This window comes from Daktulosphaira vitifoliae, unplaced genomic scaffold, assembly GCF_025091365.1.
Source record: "Daktulosphaira vitifoliae isolate Bord-2020 unplaced genomic scaffold, ASM2509136v1 Scaffold_1, whole genome shotgun sequence".
NCBI classification, from domain to species: domain Eukaryota; kingdom Metazoa; phylum Arthropoda; class Insecta; order Hemiptera; family Phylloxeridae; genus Daktulosphaira; species Daktulosphaira vitifoliae.
In genome coordinates, this window is record NW_026099572.1 from 55,549,280 (window position 1) to 55,571,513 (window position 22,234).

Genomic DNA, 22,234 nt, shown 5'->3' on the forward strand with positions numbered 1-22,234 from the left:
TTCGTTTTTTTTTTTTTTTTTTTTGTTACCACTTTTTTTCAGCTCTCACCGAACCGATTTCTTTCAACGCTTCGTCAAAATATCACAAATCGTATCTAGTTGAAGACATTACCCTCAAGAATTGAAAAAATTTCCTTTGTTCCACGTAAATGGGGGAAATCTCCAAAAAAATTACAAATTTAAAAATCGATAATTTTCGAAATTTTCGAAATTTTTTTTACTAAAAACTGCTATAACTTTTTTAAAAACGACCAAATCATTATAATTTCTTTTTATAGATGCATCATGTCTTTACTTATCATTTGATATATTTTTTTTATAAATCTGACTATTTACCTGCCCACAGGGGAGATTCAAAATGACAACTTATTCAACTTAACTTTTGAAAGTTTTCCAGAAATATTGACAATTTTATATATACCTTAAATTAAAGCTAAAGTAATATACTTTATTATGGAAAAAAAAATTTCGGACTTTATTTTGTTTTCACGGTGAAAACGGACATGTAAAACATAAAACTTGTAATCAGGATATAAATAAGAAAATAGGAGATCATGTAACTTATGGAATAATCCATCAATTTTTTTAAATTAAACACTATCTACAGATTTGCATCAAAGCGTTTTTATGACAGTGATTTTAATCACTGTCAGATATCATTTTAATTGACCCAAATATGCCACGTCCCTATTGTGCTGGGTTTTTTATTCTATTAATAATTTATTTAATAACTGTGTTGGGTTTTTTTTAATTATTTATTAATTATTGTTGTTAAGTGCATGTTAACATTATTTTCTAATAATAAAATTCAAAAATAAGTAAGGCTCACAAAAATTAAAGACAAATTTCATTCCCTCATATGGTAAAATATTTTAACCGTCACTGCATACTAATGCATACTTTATTCACGTTACATACTCACTATATGTATTAAAATTCTTATAATTCAATAGTACTGGTCTTAAAGCTATTATATACTCCTCAACTTTGTTTTGTGAGAAAAAGCTAAAAAACCGCTATTTTAAATTTCAAAAAAATGTTATTTAAGTTTCTTTTTTAATAGAGAAAAATAATACAAAATATACTTTTAACGTATTTTAAAACTCTTAAAAAAAATAACGTATAAATAAACTTTATAAATTTTCATAATAAATTTGAAAAATATATTTGTATGTCCAACTCTTACGAGTTCACTGGAATAGAACACATTTTAGTAGATGACATGCAAAAAACGCGTTAAAATCATAAACAGTAGAACCTTCTTTAAATGGAAACATTTTGGACCAAATTTGTTTTTATTAAGAGGAGGATTTCGTTTAATCGAGGTTAATTTTAATCTATCTAAAAATCGGGATCATAGAATTTGTCTATTTAAATAAGGTTTCTGTCTGATGGAGATTCTATTGAAAAATGGTTTTATTATATATTGGTGACATCCCTTTAAAAAAAAACGTACGTACACCACTGCCCTATATTATTATTCATATAGAAACAATATTATTGTTCGTTTTTGTATTAAGTCAACTTTTCCTAAAATACTTTACCATAATAAAACATAGAAAATTATTTTTATTTACACTGTGAAATTCATATAGGTATACAGAAATAAAAACGCGTATGTATTAATCCTGCTTGTTTTAAAAGTAAATTTCATCTTATAGTATGAACAGGTTATGTATAAAATATAACGGACTCAAACAAGTTTTTGGTGATTTACCTATTATTCTGTTGAAAACAAAAAATTATATTTTATGCAAAGTCATAATCATTTATATAAATCATTTATATAAATTTATATAAATCTTTAAACATTTTATATAATAAGATTAATTTATTCTCTCTAATTAAAATAAATAAGTAGATTACAGTACAATATACTGTGATACTATCTTAAATAAGCAAGAGTAATGCCCACGGTTGACTTTAACGATCACTATACATATGGATAAGTGCGGAACTAGATAGGATTTGTTTTATTAATGATGTTTTTGCTAGTTTAAAAATATAGGTTATTGTTACATTGAACTAGGGTATGTTATACTCTAACACAATTATACCAAACCCACATTTATGAGTAATTTAATTTAAAATTACTCCTTTTTTTCAGCTTGGTAAATCTGATAGTATTGATGAGTTTAACTTTAGTTCATTGCACTGTAAAAATCAACGAAGATCGCAGTCAACTCAATACTTTTCTGACACTAAAAAATATTTCGAATCATCAGAGGAATGATGGAGTACAATTGCAGTTTGCTCGCCCCTATTTTAGTCCATTCAACATAACGACTAAACAGTCAGAGGATACTGTACAGATATTCTTTACGCCAATACCAGAAAAGATGTATCGACATAACGAGACAGTATATGAAACACCAACTCCTAAAAATCTAACGTTTATGAAGAATCAACCGACGGAACGGATATATATTACTTCTAAAACTCCAATTTACTCGACGACACCTGTAATTTATAACACTAAGCAAGATTCTTTAGAAAATCATCAAACCGACTTCAATAACTTTAAAGTCAAACATCAATTAAAAACTTATAGAGCTCAACAACTCCTGTACGCCACCACAGTGCGACCTATTAACAACGTAACCGAGTTGACTTTATCCACAACTAGTAAACTTGTAACTGGCTCAAAACCGTTTACTATGGTTATGGTACCCAAACAAATTTTGAATAACATAACGCCGACAATAAAACCGGATTTATTCAGAGCAATACCTTCAATACCTCAACAGAATTTCAAGCGACAATCTTTAGATACCAAAAATAATTCTGAAAGCCACAGAGCAGCTTCCATATCTTCGCTAAACCAACAAACAATTGTGACATCTAGAATTAGCGGTGTTCAAAAACAACCATATTCCATTTATAAATCAAAAAATTCGGATTTCCGAGATGATATACAGACTTATGGTAATTCTATTCGTAGGACTGTTCCTGAGGCGAGTTATAAGCCCATATTATACGCACAGTCTCCTAATTTGAAAGAAACTTATGAATATCCTACGAAATCAGTAACATTTAAAGTAGATCAACCAACTTTTTATGTGACAGAAACTACTCGGATGTTTTACCCTTCTACTGATAAACCTTCTCTTAAACTGCCCATTTCAAAGTATCCATCAAATGATAATACAAAACCTGAAATCGAAATGGAATACATCCCTAATCTTTCTAATTGGCACTCGGCCAAATCAACCATCGATACTGAACAGGATCAATACTATACAAGTAATGAACCGAAAGACATGTTCAGATTACTTTTAGAGGATTTATTGAAGTCAAAATACAAGTCTGAAATGAAATTGAAACGAAATGGTTTAGATGAAATTATGGACCAATACTACAAAAATAATAAACATACCCCCGAGTACATCGAAGACTATGAAATAGACACTGGTAAATAATAAATATAAATAAATATAAATAAAAAAAAATATATAAATTATATTATATAATCGAAATTCATTATTCAAATATTATCGAATTGAAATAAGTGTTTGATATACGATTAATAGTAAAACTAGTGTTAGTATAGGTTCTAGCGTTCTGGTAAAAGGATTAAATAAATAATTTAATCTATTAGAAACTTTAATTATTAAAAAAAAAAATTTGGGAAGAAAAAATAATTAATTTGTTTATTTTGTATATATTTGGTGATATTTCAGTCCTTTAGAAAAGTTTTCATTAATTTTAATATTTTTTATAAACTTTAAACATTTTTGACAAAATACTTAATTCGCTATGCAGTTGTAGGCATAATTAATTATCATAGTTGCAGTACATATTAGTTTATGGAGGTTACACTTATTGATTTCCTTTGTTTAATATGATTTTCTTATTTACGTTTAAATTAAGATTTTTTATCATCTGCTATAATTATTAAAGAAAGATTTTTGGTGAATTGACTAGTAGTACACTGTCGTCATGGTCGAACTTTCATTACTTAACTTATAAAATACAAAAAGAGTAATTATTTGTACAATTAAAATTTAATATTAATATTAAACTATTTGCTAGCATCATATGTAGAACAATTTGAAAAGAAAAAATGATGTTGTACTAGTTCACCTAGTTTTTTCCTCTGACCATATACTTGGTGTACAACAAGCTGTTGCTTGAATATAAAATTTCATTTAATACAAGTACAACATTCCTATTCAACTGTGATACATTAGATACTTCATTCAAGATCCAGTTTGCGCTTTTCTTTTAAAAGAAAACTATTATTTAATAAAACCATTTTAATACTACGTTAAAAATTCTTTTATGGGTCGTTTGCTAAACAACTAGTTAAACATTAATATTGTTTCCAGTTTTAGATAAAAATCGGATTTTTAAACTCCTTTAGGTTTTTCTAAGAGAAAGTAGAAACAGATATACCACGTTTTATTATGTTTATTTTTTTGCTATACATATTATTAAATAAGGTTTTTCAGCACAGGCGGAAGATGATCCATGATGTAGGCTAAAGAGGCCTTTAGTTTGAATTTATCACGGTTATAATTATTATTAAAAAATTGTACATTGTTTATATAATTTTAATATTTATTTTAACGAATAAAAAATTAATTGCTGATAGTGTAAATAACTCTTCACAGCTATACAATAAATTAATAAATAACTTCTTCACAATTACTCACATGGTATTTTAATGTAATATATATATATATAACATCTAATCGGGATAGAAGTCAAAATCATTTAAGTTAAAAATATTTATGTTGCATAGATATACGGTTATATCACAATTAGTTGGGGTAATAAAAATTTCTCTTACATATATTTCTCTATCCACCAGAGTTGCTAAGAAAAAAATTGATAATTTTCCCTTTTATAAAAATATAATAATATTTTTATAGAACATTATATGTAGTTTTCATTATTCTTGAAAGAGCAAATTTTATTTTTGAGGAAATTTAAAGACCATCCCTAATCTTACTTTGTTTCTTACTTAAGAAAAAATTTAAAAAAAAAACTAAAAATTTATATATCATGTGCTCAGTTTAATAAAGATATCTATTTCCGTCCATGCTTTGCAGCATAAAATTTTGCATATTAATTATTTTTATTCAGATTAATAAATATTGACGTACCTAGATTTTTTTTAATAGGAGAGTTTTAAAACGTTTTAGTTTATTTTAAAAGATATAACAAAAAATATTTTTAATTATTGTGGGTAGAAAGTTAGAACATTAAAAACATTTACCAGTTGCATAAATAAAAGAATGCAACTTCAACAGTCTTAAATTTAAAGAGCCTCAGAATACTGAGTTTTTTATATTTTAAACGTGTTGAAAAGAGATTTGTTATGTTTCTTGCAATTGCCTTGTTTATTTTTTTAATTCGCTTCTTTAAACTTTTACAAAAGGTTACTTAAGTTCTAGCGAACATCATTTTTACTATATCCTGTATATATATATATATACATGATGTATTTATTAGTCTTATAAAAATTATTTTATAGAATTAATTTGAAATATTTTATTTAAGTATCTATTAAGCCACTCACATATATACCTAATAGTTCAATTAAATTTAATGTAAAAATATAAAATAGATATTAAAATAATTTTTAAATACATTTCCAGTTAAAAAAGAACAGTATCACCAAAATATAAAAATATTGTGTCCAATCACAGATTGATTTGTACAGAGAAATAAATAACTACTGGTGTTATTTAAAATAACTTATTTTACACAAAACTAAAGTTTTACTAAAATAAGTTATATTAAAAAGAAAAAAAATTCACGATATCGCCATTTCTTTACAATATTAAATATGCTGTAATTATTAAATTTTAATAATTTTTGTTTTGTAGAAATGAATTGCAACTTACGTTCAACTAGACATATCACTGATGGTCGGTGTACTTCTACACAACCAATAGAGGAAGCTGTGTGTGCAGAACGATGTCTAGTATACACTTCAGCCATATCATTAATGAAAAGGCTAAAATCAACATCAACACATAAACAACAAGTATGCAATTATAGACATAATTTTCTGATAATTAATAAATCTAAATTTTAAAACTTTATATAAAATTAACTTAGGTAGAAGCATTACATTGTGTCAATGGTGATACAAAATTATTAAGAGTGAAACTTTTATGTCAAGATGGAGCAGTTTTGAATAATGTTGTCAAAGTTATAACTAATTGTCGCTGCAAGTTACATCCAGTACAACCCCAGATAAGAAACATAAATTTAGGGTTGATAATACCACAAGTTGACTCAGAAATCAATGATCAGTATTAGTTACATATTAATTTCTTTATTATAGATGTTTTGATTGTAAATCAGATTTATTTCTAGTCTTTAGATAATTTATTAATAAACACTCTCATTTTGTTATTTATTTATTTTATAAACTTATTTATTTATTAAAAAAACAAATTAAAGAGTTTGATAGAAATAAAAAAAAAAAAACATATTTAATAATATCATAAACATATATAAGTATATAATAATTTATAAACAAGAATTGAAAAGAAACTAAGCAAATATTGATAAATATTCAACGGTAATGAGTTGCAGTTATTTTTAGTCCAGTACCCTCTTTTCCTATAGATCCTGTTTGACATATATTGCAAACTTTACCCTTATGTATAGGTTGGTATGATGCAGAACAAAATGGACATTTCAATTCTTCTTTACCCTTGTAGATTGGCAAAAAAGAATATGCACATATTGAGAATGGATTATGTTGGTCATATGCAATTTGTAATTTATCGACAGGATTTAAATCACATGCTTGTACCATTTTTCTTGCTTGTTGAGCAACTTCATTACGAGGACCTAATTCCAATAATCTTTTAGCAAACGATGATGCTGTATTTAAATTTCCAATTTTATAAAATATATTAATAGCTGTTCGTAAGGTTAATACTTTATGAGATACTTGTAAATCACAATGTGTAAAATATGCAGCCATTTCTGCCACTCTTTTTTGATCCTCAGCAGTAGTTTTAGGATGTTCTTTACGTGCAGTTTCCATTATTAAACCTATCAAATATTCTTTACAAATATGTATTAATTGTGTAACTTCTGCTAATTCTTGTTTAGTATCCACACACAATAATGGGATAGACAGTAAAATAGTTCGAAATTTGGCTATGGTTTCTGGGAATTTACCTGCAGTAGTTAATTGATAACAGGTTTGTAGTTCTGCAAGTAATTGATCTAATTTTATATCTAAAACTGGTTTATTATTTGAGTCTTTCCAGTTTCTATGGGGATACACAAAAAGTGAAGGATGAGATGGTAATGGTGAGTAAGAACAGCGAGACTTGAGGTATGTGTCCATAATCAAGCTTTTGAGAGGTAAGAAATTAGTAATTCCTATCTGTTGATTAAGTAACTTAAAAGCAGTTTCGAAGTTACCTGACTTTATGTAATCAATGGGTAATTGACTATTATTAGACCATACATATGCTGGATTTGGTCCTTCTTTAGGAGCAACAAAATAGTCAGAATCTTGTTTCAAAATAGCAACCTCGGGTGGTAGTTCTAATTCTTCATCACCAACATCCCATCCTTCTTCGCCTTCCACAACAGCTGCAATTTCATCTTCAGTTTCAGAATGTGTAGGTGACATACGTCCTTCTAGCCCCAAATCAGCTTCAGCTCCCCAACCTTCTTCTTCAATTTCATCACCAATAGGAGTTTCAATAAGTCCAGATGACTTACCAGCAGATAAAATTGCACCTTCAAAGAAACCTTTGGATACAGTTAATAATGGCCAATTAGATTCAGCTTGGCTAACTGGCACAGGGGGTCTTAATAAAACTGCATTGGGATTTACCTTTGGTAAATTCCCTTCATAACCTTCTTTTATAGATTCAGCTTGAACATGTAATCCATGAGTTTCAGCAGTCAAGTAAGCAAGCGACTTATGACCAAGATCATTCAATATTTTAATTCTCTCTTGACAGTCACCTAGCAGAAGAGCACCTTGATAATGACCAGAAACATCTTTACGTATCTCAGCAATTTTCATCATTTTTCTTAATTTATCCAAATTACCAGTGATTAAATATAAAAATGATAACTTATCAAAATTTTTTGTTCTTTGATAACACATTTCTACTATTTGGTGATTACCTTGAAGTAAGGCAGCTTGACCCAATTGTTCCCAACACTGTTTGTCATCCAATGTTCTAGCTGCTTCTAAAGCAATATCAATGTTTCCACATTCAAGTGCTAAAGAAAATCTAGTCTTATTATCCTTAACAAAATGCAATGCAACTTCAGGGTATCCTTTTTGTTGTAAGTAAGCAATGATTGATTGACCAATTAACCTATCATTTCTAACAATATGTAATACTTCCTCATATTTTCGTTTAATCAATGCTAATTTAAATTTATACTCAGTAGTATCAATATTTAAAACTCTTGGTCGACATTCTCTATCCAAACAGAATACTTGATTGCCATTAACTTTAGTAATATAAATTGGTAAATCTAATGTTCGAATTATTCCATAATCTCCACCATCAGGTAAAGCATATTTTATATGATTACTAGTCGTATATATGAATACACCACAATCATCCCAAGCACCAGATTTAATTTTAGAGTTTTCATGAATTGTACAAAGAATTTCTAGTTTTCTGCTACATATGTAAATATTATGTTTACATAAAACAGCAAGCAATGATCCATCATTAGACCAAATAACATATCGGCATTTAGCTATTTTTGATTGAGCCAAAACTCTTTTTTGTGTTACATCAAATAAGGTTAAGTTTTCAGGATCTCTTAATAACAATAAACCTGTACCAGCATAGAAAATTTCATCTACATTATTAGGACCTATATTCTTTTTAGACATTTCATTTTTCAAATTTTTTACTTGAAGCATGTGCGTCTTATCTAAAACAGCAAATCTATTTCTAGCAATCCATACTGCCATTACACCACTAGATCTCTTACTATCAGGTGATTCAATAACACCACTATCTGAAGATTCCTTAGGTAGCTGATACAAATCATATGTACTATTTTCAACATTAGAATTTCTTGTAACTACTAGCAATGCATTTTCTGCTGGATTATAACTAATACTGTAAGCTAAAGTTCTTCCTCCACCTCTTAATTGCATCACTGTATTAACTTTATGAGTTGTAAAATCAAGACGATGTAAGAATCGTTCCTTAACATAATATAAGTAATTTCCAAACTGTGTGAAAGCAGGTCTTTCCCGTTCTAGTTTAAAAATAACCATACCAGAATCATGTCCTGCTGCAAACAAATTAGATGTTGGATGTGCAGCAAGGATCCAAAATCGTTCATTTTCACGTCTAAATGTATTTAAACATGTTCGTTTGGTTAAATCCCAGATACGAATACTTTTATCTTCAGAGTTAGATAAGATTAATTCTTGTTTTGGATGAAAAACAACACATGAAACATTATTATAATGACCACGACATGTATCTACTTCCCAAGCTTTGGAATCATTCATTCTCCATAATTTAACTTGACGATCATCAGCACCAGAAACTATAAGAGGCATAGTAGGATGAAATGTACACCAGTTGACACCTCGATCGTGTCCTTCGAGTACATGTTTTACAACAGCATCAGCTTGACCAAATAAATCAGTTGCATTGGGGTTTTTTAAGTGATCATCAAGTCCTCCTGGTCCTGGGGCAACATTTTTCTTCCGTAACCCAGATATATCCCATACACGAACCGTTTGATCAAGTGATGCGGACACTACTAAATCTTCAGATGGATGAAATTGTGCACACATTACGTAATGATTATGACCTATAAATTTTTTTCAAAAAATTATAAAACTAAATAGATAAAATTAAGTTGTAAATGACAATCATATTATGTGGAGTTTATGACAGTATAATTTTATAAGATCTTTAACTTACTTAATTTTTAGTAGATTATAAGACTTCATTTTGATAATTTAATATTGTTTTATTCTTTAAATGAAAACTGTTAAGTAACTTTTCTCAATAATATTAATTAATAAGAGTAAAAAGTAACTCAAAGTAGTAAAAAAAAAATTAGCCAAAAGATAATACTTCTTTAATAAAACTGTTAATTTAGCAATTTTAATATGCTAGCATAGATTATAAGTTATAAAAGTTCTTTTAACTACCTGTTGGAATATACTAAACTGAATCATCCTAAATATTATACTGCTATACAATGATAAATACAGAAGATAATTAATACACACCTGTTAAAACACAAATACAAGCTCGACTTTGCCAATTCCAAATTCTTATAGTTTGATCATCAGAAGCACTTAATATCCACGGGTATTCATGATGGAACATTGTAGAACGAATATAATCCAAATGACCAAGAAGTGTGAATATGCATCGACGCTGAGTATAGTTCCAAACTTTGATTTTATAATCATCACCTCCAGAAACAAAAATAGGTTGTTGACTATGAAAATGGATACCTCGAACTGGTCCATCATGTTCATCAAATTTGTCTAATAATGTACACATTCGATAATCCCAGAGTTGAATAACTCCAGTATGAAGACTAGCCAAAATCCATGGTCTTTTTGGATGAAACGTTAGGCCCTTAATACGGGCAGATTTTGTTTCAAATTTGGTCAACATTTTAATTATAATAAATCTAAAATAAAGTTTATTATTAAAAATATTTTATTTATACTGTAAAATTTAATAAGATATATACTACCATATAATTTTCAATTAAAGATTTTTAAATGAGTTTAAACTTTAGATACTATTAACTTACAATAAACTTGAACATTTTATTACTTTATATTAGGTTATAATCAATTTATTTGAAATATAAAGCAAATTTATTTGTCATATCATAGAATTCAATAACAGCCTTATAATATAGTCATTATTTATTAAACTTATTGAGTTATACCAAAGGTTTGATATGACTTGGAATTTATTAATAATAAATTTTCATACAGAATCTTAAAAATATCTTACTTTGATTAAACCTAGTGCTCACCTTAATAACACACTAATGGGTAACAAAGTAAATGTGAATACATTTACAAAACCCAAATAAATTATACTCTATACTTTTAACGTTTTAATTAAAAAAAATTATTTGTATAATTAATTTTAAACAATTCAGTGTAGTTTAATTCTTTCATTTGCAAAGCCTAAATTCTTGTTTAGCATGAAAATCGTGTAACTTTTAAATGTTTACGTGTATACAATAGATAACACGCCCGGTTACCGTAAACTAACCGTGGTTTTAATAGGTTTTATTTTTGTAATAGTATTAAAAAATTATAATTTAATAAGTTATCATTATTGATAATTGTATAATGTATTAAAATATAATTAATTTGGATTGTTAAAATTTATCAATATTTTTGAAATTTGATAAATTATTAATTTAACGTCTAGAGGTAGGGTAGGTAAACTCATATTAATTTTAATTTGTTATACTAATGATATCAAATTGTGACATTTTTCAGTAAATATAAGTGATCCAAAGAAAATTAACTTTCGTAGAATTCTGGGATTGATTTAATCAACATTGATCAATATTATCCAATTAAATTTAGTCGATTTAATTAATAATCGCGCAAAAGTTGGTTTTCTATAACAATTTAATCACCATTTTAAGATTAATCTAAAACTACTTTGAAATATAATTCCCAAGTCTGTGCAATGTATTATTTTTCGTTTTGAGCGTTAAATTTATGATGATAAATCAAATTTAACGACTTATCAATGTAAGTAAGCTATGAACATACCAAGAAAAAAATTTAATTATTTTTCTAATTAAAACAAGATTATTATAGTGCTACGTTACAGTGACTTCCCTTGGCGTCTTGTTTCGAACGTTAACTTTTTGACATTATGTTAAATTTTTATTGTCAACTCGTCGATGGTAGTCGCTTAATGTAAGTAATTATATTTTATATTAATTCTTAATAGAAATACTTTAAATTAAAATTTCTTTTTGAAGAAGTAGGATTTAATGAAAATAATAGATAAAATTTGTACTGTGTTAAAAAAAAATCTATATATATACACCAATATGCAAAACTAATGAGTATTTTTTTAACAATTATAAAACTACAAATTCAATCAATTTTTCAATGCACTTGATGTATAATATAATTTTCGAGAACTCATTTCAACATTTTCATTTCTTTTTTAAGCCTATACACATGTAAAAATCAAGAAATTAATTTATTATATATTATAGTAAGAAATTAATTTTATTAATGCATCAATATTGCATTATAAAAGTTTATTATAATCCTTAACATCATTATTTATTTATTAAAATTTGGTATTAACAACATTTAATCGATGAATAAGAGTGTTTTAAATATGAATCTATTAATTTCTGACAACTATGATTATTTATAGAAAAATTTTTTTTATTATTAATTTATTAATTATATAAATAGAGGAATTCTATTTACCAACATTATAAAAACATCTTCCCCTTGTGTTAACAATAATGTACATTTTCAAAAAGTTGTAGCAATTTAAATTTGAAAATCGAAAATTTTTATATAATAGTAGCATGTTTTTTAACTACGGCAGTCTTTTGCATATAATAGAAGGAATGTAGGTACGATTTTTTAGCTTCGATGCGAAGCTGAGAAGGTATTAATTTTACTATGATGTGTTTTTTTTTCTATTTTTTTTGTGTTTATTACCACTTTTTCTCAGCTCTCACCGAACCGATTTCTTTCAACGATTCGTCAAAATATCACAAATTGTATCTAGTCAAAGACATTACCCTCAAAAATTGAAAAAATTTCCCTCGTTCCCCGTAAATGGGGAAAACCTCCAAAAAATGACAAATTTAAAATTCGCTAATTTTCGAAATTTTCGAAATTTTTTTTACTAAAAACTGCCGTAACTTTTTCAAAAATAAACATGTCAATATAATTTTTCTTTTTTATAGATGCTTGATGTCTTTACCTATCATTTGGTATATTTTTTATGTAAATTTAACCCTTTATCTGCCCACAGGGGGGGATTCAAAATGACAACTTTTTCACAAAAAATTAACTTTTGAAAGTTTTCCGGAAATACTGACACTTTTATATATATCTTAAATTAAAGCTAATGTAATATACTTTATTATGAAAAAAAAAAAATTTCTGACTTTATTTTGTCTTCACGGTGAAAATGGCTACCGTATGCTATTTTTGTGTTAAAATTCTTGATTTTATATTTTACATTTTTTAGTTTAAAATGGTATAACTTTTTAAATAATGTTTGGATCAATACAATTTTTTCTTGAAAAGTAGTATTTATATACATCTTTCATTTAGCATACTGATTTTTTAATTCGGACCATTTCTCTTAATACAGGGGGGGTTCAAAACATAAAAATGCATTTAGAAAGTAGAAATTTTTCAACTTAATTTTTGAAAGTGTTCCGGAAATACTGACACTTTTATATATATCTTAAATTAAAGCTTATTTAATATACTTTAATATTAAAAAAAAAAATTTCGGACTTTATTTTGTCTTCATGTTGAAAATAGCTACAGTATTCAAAAATATGCTATTTTTGTGTTAAAATTCTTGGTTTTGTATTTCATTTTATTATAAGGGGATTACACTGATTTTGATAAATATTATATCAATCTAATTGACATGATATATAAAGTTAAACATATTTAAATTTTTTTGTTTCTTTGAAGTCGAGAAAAATAACTTTAAAATTTGAACTAGCTAAATTTCCATTTTTATTAAGTGACGAATGCGACGTACAGTTTCTGAGAAGGTAACATTTGGGTCTTTCATGTCTGTGGCACTGAATTTTTTCTTAATTCTTTTTGAGTTAGAAAAAAATTTTAAACTCATTTGATTTTTATCTCATTTAGATTCAATAACTTCAATAAATATCAAGGATCCCATTACTGTAGTTTCCTCTCGTGAGAAGAAATTCATATTAATATTATTTTACTATGTGGTTTTTATTTTGTAGCTATCATTTATTTTCCCAGCTCTCACTTGACCTACTTTTTTTTTAAATTAAACACTATCTATAGATTTGCATCGAAGCGTTTTTTATGATAGTGATTTTAATTACTGTCAGATATCATCTATACTGGACCCAACTATGCCACGACTCCACTGTGCTGGGTTTTTTTTTTTTTTTATAATAATTGTGAAAACGTTATGATAAACATTTGATCATTTTGAATTGTTGCCATAAAATGTTTTCATAGTATTGTGTTGCTGTATGGGTCCTTAAGTTTCATAAAACTTGTAATCGGGATATAATTAAGGAAATAGAGAATCAATTAAGGAGTTGATGATGTTTTGGAATAATTTAAAAATTCCTTCTAAAAATTAGAATATCCGATACCATCAATACTTATCCCAAAAATTCCGCATTCCCATTGTGCTTAGTCTTTTCAACTAATTTTCAATAGATTATTGAAATTTAATTAAATTATGAGGTAAAAAATTTTTAAATGTTAAGAAAATTCATTACATTTTTGCTTTATTGTAGTTAATATGCTTTAATAGTAAAAGTATGTGAGTCGTATGAATGTGACTTTGGTGACAAAATGGTGACAAAAATTCACCAAAAAAATCAGTTGAGTACTTAATATTTGAATGGAAATTTAATGTATTAGCATCACTACTGGTTGGGTTGGGTTGGTAAAAATCGAAATAATTTCGGTTTTTGGCAATTTTTCCTATATCTAGTAAACTACTTCATCCATATTGAACTTTTTTTAGTACAGGTTGAAAAAATAATAACAGAAACCAAACAATTTTGTGGTCCCTTTGAATCTTTAATGATTTGATTAATTAATTGCCATTTTCTTTGAAACATTAACATTTTGATCTGAAATGACTGACGGCGCATTATGTCGCCCTCATTGAAATGTTTCAACTAAAATAATTGTTACTGTTATTATAATATTTTCAAAAATGTTTTTAGTCTGACTGCTTAAAACTGTCACCCGTGAAAGTTTTAAGGCTTATTATAAAGCTGAATATATTTTGAGACGCTCAACATAGCTAACAGTGTATGAATATTTATAAAAAACAGTCAGTACTTAAGTAAAAAGATTTTTTATAAATATTTTTTAAGTGTTGTTAATTTAAATTTGATTTTTAATTTAACGCATATAATTGTTTATTTCTTAAAAAATTCTTTTAATACTTCAACAAAATTTTTTTAAATTTAAGTATAGAGTGAAAAATTATTACATTTACATAAAGTTTGCACATACATTTTTGTTGAATTGTGAGAGTATAGAAAATTTGTCAGGAACTAGCATACGAAATAATTTTTAACACAATTTATTGAAAATGTCTATGGTGTATTTTATTGATTAATTTATATGCATAAATATATAACATATAGAGTATATAAAGTGTTCAAAAAGTCAGAAAACAGGCCAATTGTTACAAACAATGAGAACAATAAAAATCTTTTTTTTTAACTTGCTGAACACCTATATAAGTTAAATAATTTTTAATTTACGGTTACGACTTTATATACACACTATAAAATCTTATAAACTAATTGTCTATGCAATATTTATGTATACCTATTGTCCCATAAAAAGGTTTTTTTGCTCATTTCACTTTTCTTTAAACTAAATAAATAAAAATAGAAACGAATGCCATTTACGGATTAGGGCTCAATTAATCCGTGAACCGGATTCGTTTTTTTATTAAAATAAAAAATTGAATGAAAAGTTTATCAGAAGTTTGAAATCATAAAAGAAATTCATTAAGTTCGTAAAATATTGTCGCGATGCTTATCTAAAAATTACTGGATATCACATTGTTCTTACATTTAAACAAGTATTATAAAAAAAGTATTCAAGATTATTACAAGTTATAAAGTACAGTATTGATGTTACCCTGTTTTCAATAACAAAATATTTACAAACATTTATCAAAAGAGAAAAATTATGACCTATTAAAAATTTACATCTTAAACAATATTCTACATATACTAAACCAATGGTTTCTGATATGAACACTTATATTAATTACAAGCGAAACAGTAAAACAACTATGACTTATTTATTTACATGAGTTAATTTTATTCTATTAGCATGAAACACAATTAAAAATGAGTTAAGTATTTATGTACAATTCTTATTTATAATAGTTATCAATTGGTAGAATGGTTAATCATAGTTAAACACTTAAAGCAGTTTGTATGAATAAAACAAGAATAATTGCCACTTTATTGTATGCAAACTATGTTTTATTTTAGGAAACGCTTGAGTAGATATTAATATATAAGTGGTAGAACAAATTATAAGTACACAAAAATATCGGGAAATTGTTTTTTTAATTTCTATAATTGGAAGTAGGATTTTTACGATATATGGAAGTCGCCTTTCATTAATCTGGTCAATGTTTTTTTGAATTGATGGTTGGCCAACGCATAGCAAAATGGGTTAATAGGGCTATTGGCATAGCACAGAAAATATGAAAACAGGAAAAGTCTTTCATTGGTACAAGGTGGTTTAGAACAGAAACCTTCGATCAAGGCTAATATGTGATATGGAGTCCAGCAAGCCACAAATGCACCGAGTATGAACGATATAGTTCGAAATGCCTTACGCGCTCTATTTTCTGATTTAGACTTTTGACGATTAACCACCTTGGGTCGTTTAACTTTTAGTTTCTTGCCGATTGTTCGGACAAAATCACCACGGGAACTACCTTCTCTCTTATCACTCTTAGTGGTCTCAGATGACGATTTGTCAGCCATCGGTAATCCATCATCGACTGTTACAATTGAAGTGGTAACTCCTGTCCTATTGTCTAGTTTAACGGTGGTGTTTACTTTGTTTCCACCCGAATGCTGATGTTGTTGCTGGTTTATCTGTTGAGCAGCCGCAGCTCTAATAAGTGCCGCTTGTAACAAAGATGAAGTAGCGTACGCGCCATGTGCCGGTGAACATTGTGCTGATGAAGTATCGTTCATAGAACTACTGCTAGTAGGACTTTCGCAAGTAGGTGATCCTATGATAATAGAGCTCTCGTCCATAAAGTTTAGTTCAGAAGTGTCCATGCCGACTAGTGCATCTACATGGCCATTACGCGTAACGGATTTAATCATCGGTTGCTGGTGTCCCAACAAAGAGCAACGATCAGTTTGCTGATACAATGATACGGGTGTTGTGGGTGGAGGTGGTGATGAATGTATGCCGTTAGAATTAACCGCTGTGTTAGAATATGATCTTATAATTTGCACGTGTGTCGATTGAGACTCTGATCCGTACGGTATCAAGTTGTCTGATGGCGATAGGTGAATACCGCTGTTGGACCGTTGTACTAACGCTGATTGAACGATAAGTTCGGCGACGGATTTTTTCCTAGGCCAATTGATCTGTTTGTCTCCAGTAGTACTTTCTTCATCTGATTCAAATGCTGGACTGCTTGACCTTTCTTTATCCACCATAACTACAGTGGGGTTTTTTTCGTCCATAGCTGGTACAGAATGGTTGTCACGAGCATCTATATTTTCTGATACGTTATTGGCGCAAATCGTTCCTGTACTCCCATCATTAGTGCAAGCTGCTATACCAGATGTATTGGCAGATGCTTGTGTTGATTTTTCTTGCACTAGCAACGTACTCTGGGTCTTGGACATGCCGATACCAGCTGCATGTCCAGCCATCCCAGATACAGTGCCTGCGCTCAGTGCAACCATTGATTGCATTTTCCGCTGTTTTGCTTCGCTCTTTTTCTGCATTTCGTACGCTACTTTATAAATTCCACCGTAGAGTACGAACAATACAATTAGTGTAGTATAGAAATAACCAATGATTAGAGCAGTATTAAATACCGGGTCTTTGAGGAATTGTACAGCACATTGTCCCGGTAACAAATCGCGATACCCTACAAAGTGTTCCCATCCAAATATGCTGGTAAAAAATAGCAAAGCTGGTATGATCCACGTCAGTGATACCATCCACAAAACTTTGTCTTTGGTTCGCCAGCTCCTGTATTTTGCAGCTATTTTTACCGAACAAAACCGGTCGACGGTGATCAAGAGAACAGTGTACTGGGAAACCAGACAAACTGTATAATCAACGGACAGCCATAAGTCGCATAATAATGGTCCTAAATCCCAATACCCCTGTAGTATGTAAACACAATAGAATGGCATCGATACTGTACCTAAAATATAAAAATAATTTGTGTTTAGTAAAGTAAGTAATCATAGCAGTTGAATATTTATTTTTACTAAACGTGAACAATTTAATTGATTTAAAAATAATATAAATGAAAAATCAAACAAAAAATTACACTTTTTTTTTAAATAACTTTACAAAACTTAACTTGTATACAAAAATGGTACTTAATTTGTTTGTTTTTACATATAAATTATTTCGATATTATTTAAATTAATTTCGATGAAATATCTGTGAAATAATTAAAGAAAAATAATTTTTACTAAAATAATAAACTTTCAGTTCGTTAATTGGGGAATTTTTATTCTTCAAATCAAGTTTCTACAATGTTTTTACATCTATAAGATGTACATCTATACAAAACTAGTAACACTAATATACACTTAAAATATCAACCATGGCAAAATCGACTTATCTAGATACTTTTATGTATTAGTGTATTTAATAAATAGTTTTGTTACCACTATTTAATGAGCTTAATTGGCTTTAGTATTTTTTATACACAATCCCCCCACCCCAAAATTTACTATTTTTCTCTCACCGATTAGCATATCGGTGGCAGCTAAGGATGCGATGAAGTAGTTGCTCGGTTGCCTTATTGTTCGATCGACGATGAATGAGACCAACACTAAAATGTTGCCGGTTATGGTGAGTACCATGCAGATTCCAATGACTGTGACAATAATGACCATTTGCCAGGGCTCGAATGGCGATAAGACTGGCTTAAACTCTGTAGACGTCACTGCCGTCCAGTTACTGACTGTATTGTTGTCAGCGTGGGTCATATTGACTGCTTTGTCCATCTGAAAGTCGAATGGCAGTTATGTAACCGAATTACTAACGAATGAGTTATTTTTATTGTTTTTCGTTCATGCTGAATACTTATTATTATGTTTGTAAAATTGCCAACGGGAAACGCGAATGGCAAAAGTTTTTGGTACCGTGAGGAGTTAAAGTTGTTTCATTACCGACCGCGAAAAGTTTTATGTTATGTTTTAATAATAGTATATATTTATATGAATAATTATCCAATTTTACGACCACTGATTAACTTTCTTTCGGAGCGACTGCGTCTTTTGCCGGCATTTGTTATTCGTTTATTTTCTCATTTTCAACTGCCGTAGAACATGATCGGTCGCAAATCCAAATGATAATATAATATATTTGGGGAAATGGAATTATATTTTAATTTGTTCGCGGTAACGTTATACTTAGGGTACGCCTACAATATAAATCGGTTTGTATAGAAATATTGAACGAGACGTTAACAGCTTTCGATTTTCGAATAATTAAAATTGTTAATTAAACAGGCAAACGCAATCGATATAATATAAACAATACAACTCGAGTATGCATTCACTTAATTGGAAAAACATTTAAGTTACATTAGACGATTGACAAATTAGATATTGTGCAGTGTACGTTTTAAGTTGGATTTACTGTGCTAAACCCTGGGGATTCGGTAGAGTAAACAAAATATTATTGACATACTGAATTTATTGTACGTGACTTGTTTTTATTACCTGGAAACTGTTTCAATATCATCCAGTTAAAATATTACATTGCGTTTGTGGTTACTCCTCCGGGGTAACACTAGGATCTAGGATTTCACCACAAACACAGATATCAGTCATCATTTGAAACAGCTAGTCAAGTCTTAAGTTTTGATTTGTATAGATAAAGTCCTGAAAAAATACACGTTTCAAAACATTAGTTTTTATCATTATAAATCTCATTGGCACATTGAACGTGGTGCGGTTTATGACATTAACACGACGTACAAAATGAAATGTATACGGAATCGCCATAATTAAATCATTACAATTGTTTCAATTACTTAAGTTTTAAACGGAGGCGGTAAAAAATATATTATGTTTTACGAGACGTCTAAAATATAATTAAAATGGCAGTCGTTTAAATTTTATTATAGTATAATAAAAAACGAAATGTTATCTTTGTGTAGATAACAGGAACGAACGCAATTATTGTACGTATCCGGGGTTTAATTCTTCTGTCAGGGGCAGCTAGATTTTAATCAGAATTCTGAGCTAAGTAAAATGGAATGCTTTTGTTTTGTAAATGATCTGCGCAAAATACCATAATTACCAGCCCGACAAGGGTTTTGCTGTTTTACTCTAAATTGTATCTGTTATTGTATATCACTACCTTTTGGAGAGCCCTAAACCTTGTTGTAACTGTGGTCCCGAGAAAAGTTTTTTATAGTGTCTTAACGAGTACGAAAAAACAATTGCGTTCTCCGTATGTTAACCGATATTTGCACATTTTCAATACTCTTTGGAACATTTTTACTTTTTACTGTTGGAAATTACCACGAATGAAAATCTAGTGAAGTGACAACGGTTTTTTTAGTGAAATGATCAATTATTATGATGTTTTAATTATTCGTGTATCTCAATAACAAAGATCATCAATTTAATTTGTTCATATTTGTTAACAACTATAACTGATTGTTATAGTATTTTCACACAAAATTTGCACATTAATAAAGTATATCTATATTTTAAGGCGAATAGTCATTGTTTGATTGGGTGTATTTATATTAATAGAAAACAATTCTCACGATGACATGTGAGACTAATTGAGGGAGTGTAAATTTTCAATAAAAATTAACGTTAGAGCAATTTTAGTAATTTATTCCAATCTCAGTTAATGTAATTTATATGATTTAAATCTTCATTGTGTAATTGTATTATAATGAAATTGATCGGCGTAATGCGTTATCATGTAAATAAGTTTATAATTTGTTTTCACAATCGCTTCAGTAAGTAAAAATTACTTGGCTCGTCTAAATTCTACTTCATAATCGAATTATATTGGGCCAAAATATTTTATTCATGAAATACGATTAAACGTAGTCCTTTTTCCTCTGTGATGCCATTGGTTTGGCTTACAATAACATTTTGTGTTGCTACTTTACTTTTGATTGGTTACATAAAATAGCTCTAAACTACTAGTCTTTATGTAATGCACAAGCTTTTGCTAAAGCTTTATAGGTGTAATAGCTATGCACATTGCTTTTGGTGCGATTGAGAGAATCTAGATTATTATTGTTATGCCTAACGAAATAATCGTAAAAAAAATATTAAATCGGCTTGTACTTGTATAATAGGACTCCGTTACGTCCAATGAAGTATCCAATTCGGATGGGGTCAGATCGCATTGACACCGATAACATATTCTCTTCGTCGGCAACGATAATTCCTGAAGGCACTGCGTTCGCACGACAATGTCCACAATTCTTGCGAACGTCTCCAAGGTTTTTCCTGCAGAGAAGTAGATGAGTTTAAATTAATACTAGTGACTATAATCATATATCTTTAAGTTCATTCATTATCAGTATAGATTTTAGACTAAAATAGAATTAACATGGACGGTTTAACGTGGGCGTTCTTTTTGTTTTGAATATTATAAACATTTGACATTGAAATCACTTATTGCTACTAAACTTGAATTATTTTTATCATCTTGTAGTCAATTTTATAATTTTTGGGTAATATTTTAAGCATATATTCGAATATCAAGGTTTTATTACTTGGAGATTGTTCAGATGATGAAATAAATCACAATGATGTAATAAATTTAACAATGCCACCATCAATAAAATGTCATACGTGCGAGTTTAAATAGGATATTGTTATGTGTTTGAAATTAAATAATAAAGCGTGTAAACTTAATTTAAGCAACCATGAGTACGCATTATGAGTTTAATTATCAGGAAATAATATAATCTAATAAATACGGTAAAATTATATTTTTAGAAATCAGTTGCGAATCGCAGTTTAATCTATAGATTGAACTTTTTAATTTATATAAATAAGAAGTCAAATATATGTTTTCATAACTAGTTAAAAATAACACTGTGTACCTGTGTATATTTTGAAAATAGTAATTAAAATTTTTCCTTTTGGGTATTTAACGTTAAAAATCAAAATACAATTTTTCATGTGTTTTAAAACTGTGAAGAGTGTAAAATAAAAAATTGAACGTGCTCGAATGAATCTAGTTGATAATATACTTTATAATTTTTATGCATTTCTCTACGGACCCTCAACTATTACACCG

At 28.5% G+C, this 22,234-nt stretch overlaps 3 protein-coding genes and 1 long non-coding RNA gene across 5 annotated transcripts in view; 2 read left to right on the plus strand and 2 right to left on the minus strand.

Annotated features, from left to right (window-relative positions):
* The window catches only part of LOC126896034 (uncharacterized), a 6,716-nt gene extending 343 nt beyond the window's left edge, over window positions 1-6,373 (plus strand). The window contains exons 2-4 of the mRNA XM_050668459.1: window positions 2,108-3,411; window positions 5,835-5,995; window positions 6,070-6,373. Of these exons, the coding sequence (XP_050524416.1) occupies window positions 2,108-3,411; window positions 5,835-5,995; window positions 6,070-6,273 (1,669 nt within the window). The 3' untranslated portion in view covers window positions 6,274-6,373. The remainder of the gene's footprint in view (window positions 1-2,107; window positions 3,412-5,834; window positions 5,996-6,069) is intronic.
* Window positions 6,374-6,431: 58 nt separating this feature from the next.
* Window positions 6,432-11,180, minus strand: LOC126896032 (coatomer subunit alpha). Of its 2 annotated transcripts, none has more exons than XM_050668455.1 (3): window positions 10,987-11,180; window positions 10,217-10,629; window positions 6,432-9,789 (listed from the first exon to the last, which is right to left on the minus strand). In XM_050668455.1, exons 2-3 carry the CDS (start codon window positions 10,611-10,613, stop codon window positions 6,533-6,535), a joined length of 3,654 nt encoding a protein of 1,217 aa, XP_050524412.1. In that variant the 5' UTR covers window positions 10,614-10,629; window positions 10,987-11,180; the 3' UTR covers window positions 6,432-6,532. The 2 variants fall into 2 exon arrangements, with proteins under 2 accessions (XP_050524412.1, XP_050524413.1); XM_050668456.1 differs by having other exon boundaries at window positions 10,965-11,180.
* A 401-nt stretch (window positions 11,181-11,581) lies between these two features.
* Window positions 11,582-22,234, plus strand: part of LOC126896036 (uncharacterized) — a 28,992-nt gene continuing 18,339 nt past the window's right edge. The window contains exons 1-2 of the long non-coding RNA XR_007701758.1: window positions 11,582-11,725; window positions 11,795-11,896. This is a non-coding gene — a long non-coding RNA (uncharacterized LOC126896036). The remainder of the gene's footprint in view (window positions 11,726-11,794; window positions 11,897-22,234) is intronic.
* The window catches only part of LOC126896033 (muscarinic acetylcholine receptor M2), a 68,926-nt gene continuing 61,998 nt past the window's right edge, over window positions 15,307-22,234 (minus strand). Inside the window, exons 3-6 of the mRNA XM_050668457.1 lie at window positions 21,271-21,435; window positions 19,675-19,836; window positions 18,693-18,954; window positions 15,307-18,137 (exon numbers count right to left, since the gene is read on the minus strand). Coding sequence (XP_050524414.1) covers window positions 16,324-18,137; window positions 18,693-18,954 — 2,076 coding nt within the window. The 5' untranslated portion in view covers window positions 19,675-19,836; window positions 21,271-21,435 and the 3' untranslated portion in view covers window positions 15,307-16,323. The remainder of the gene's footprint in view (window positions 18,138-18,692; window positions 18,955-19,674; window positions 19,837-21,270; window positions 21,436-22,234) is intronic.

Coding starts and splice junctions, on each gene's coding strand:
- LOC126896032 (XM_050668455.1), bottom strand. CDS start 10,613: ATGTTGACCAAATTTGAAACAAAATCTGCCCGTATTAAGGGCCTAACG. Junction 9,790..10,216: donor TTGTATTTGTGTTTTAACAG/GTGTGTATTAAT, acceptor AAAAATTTATAG/GTCATAATCATTACGTAATG.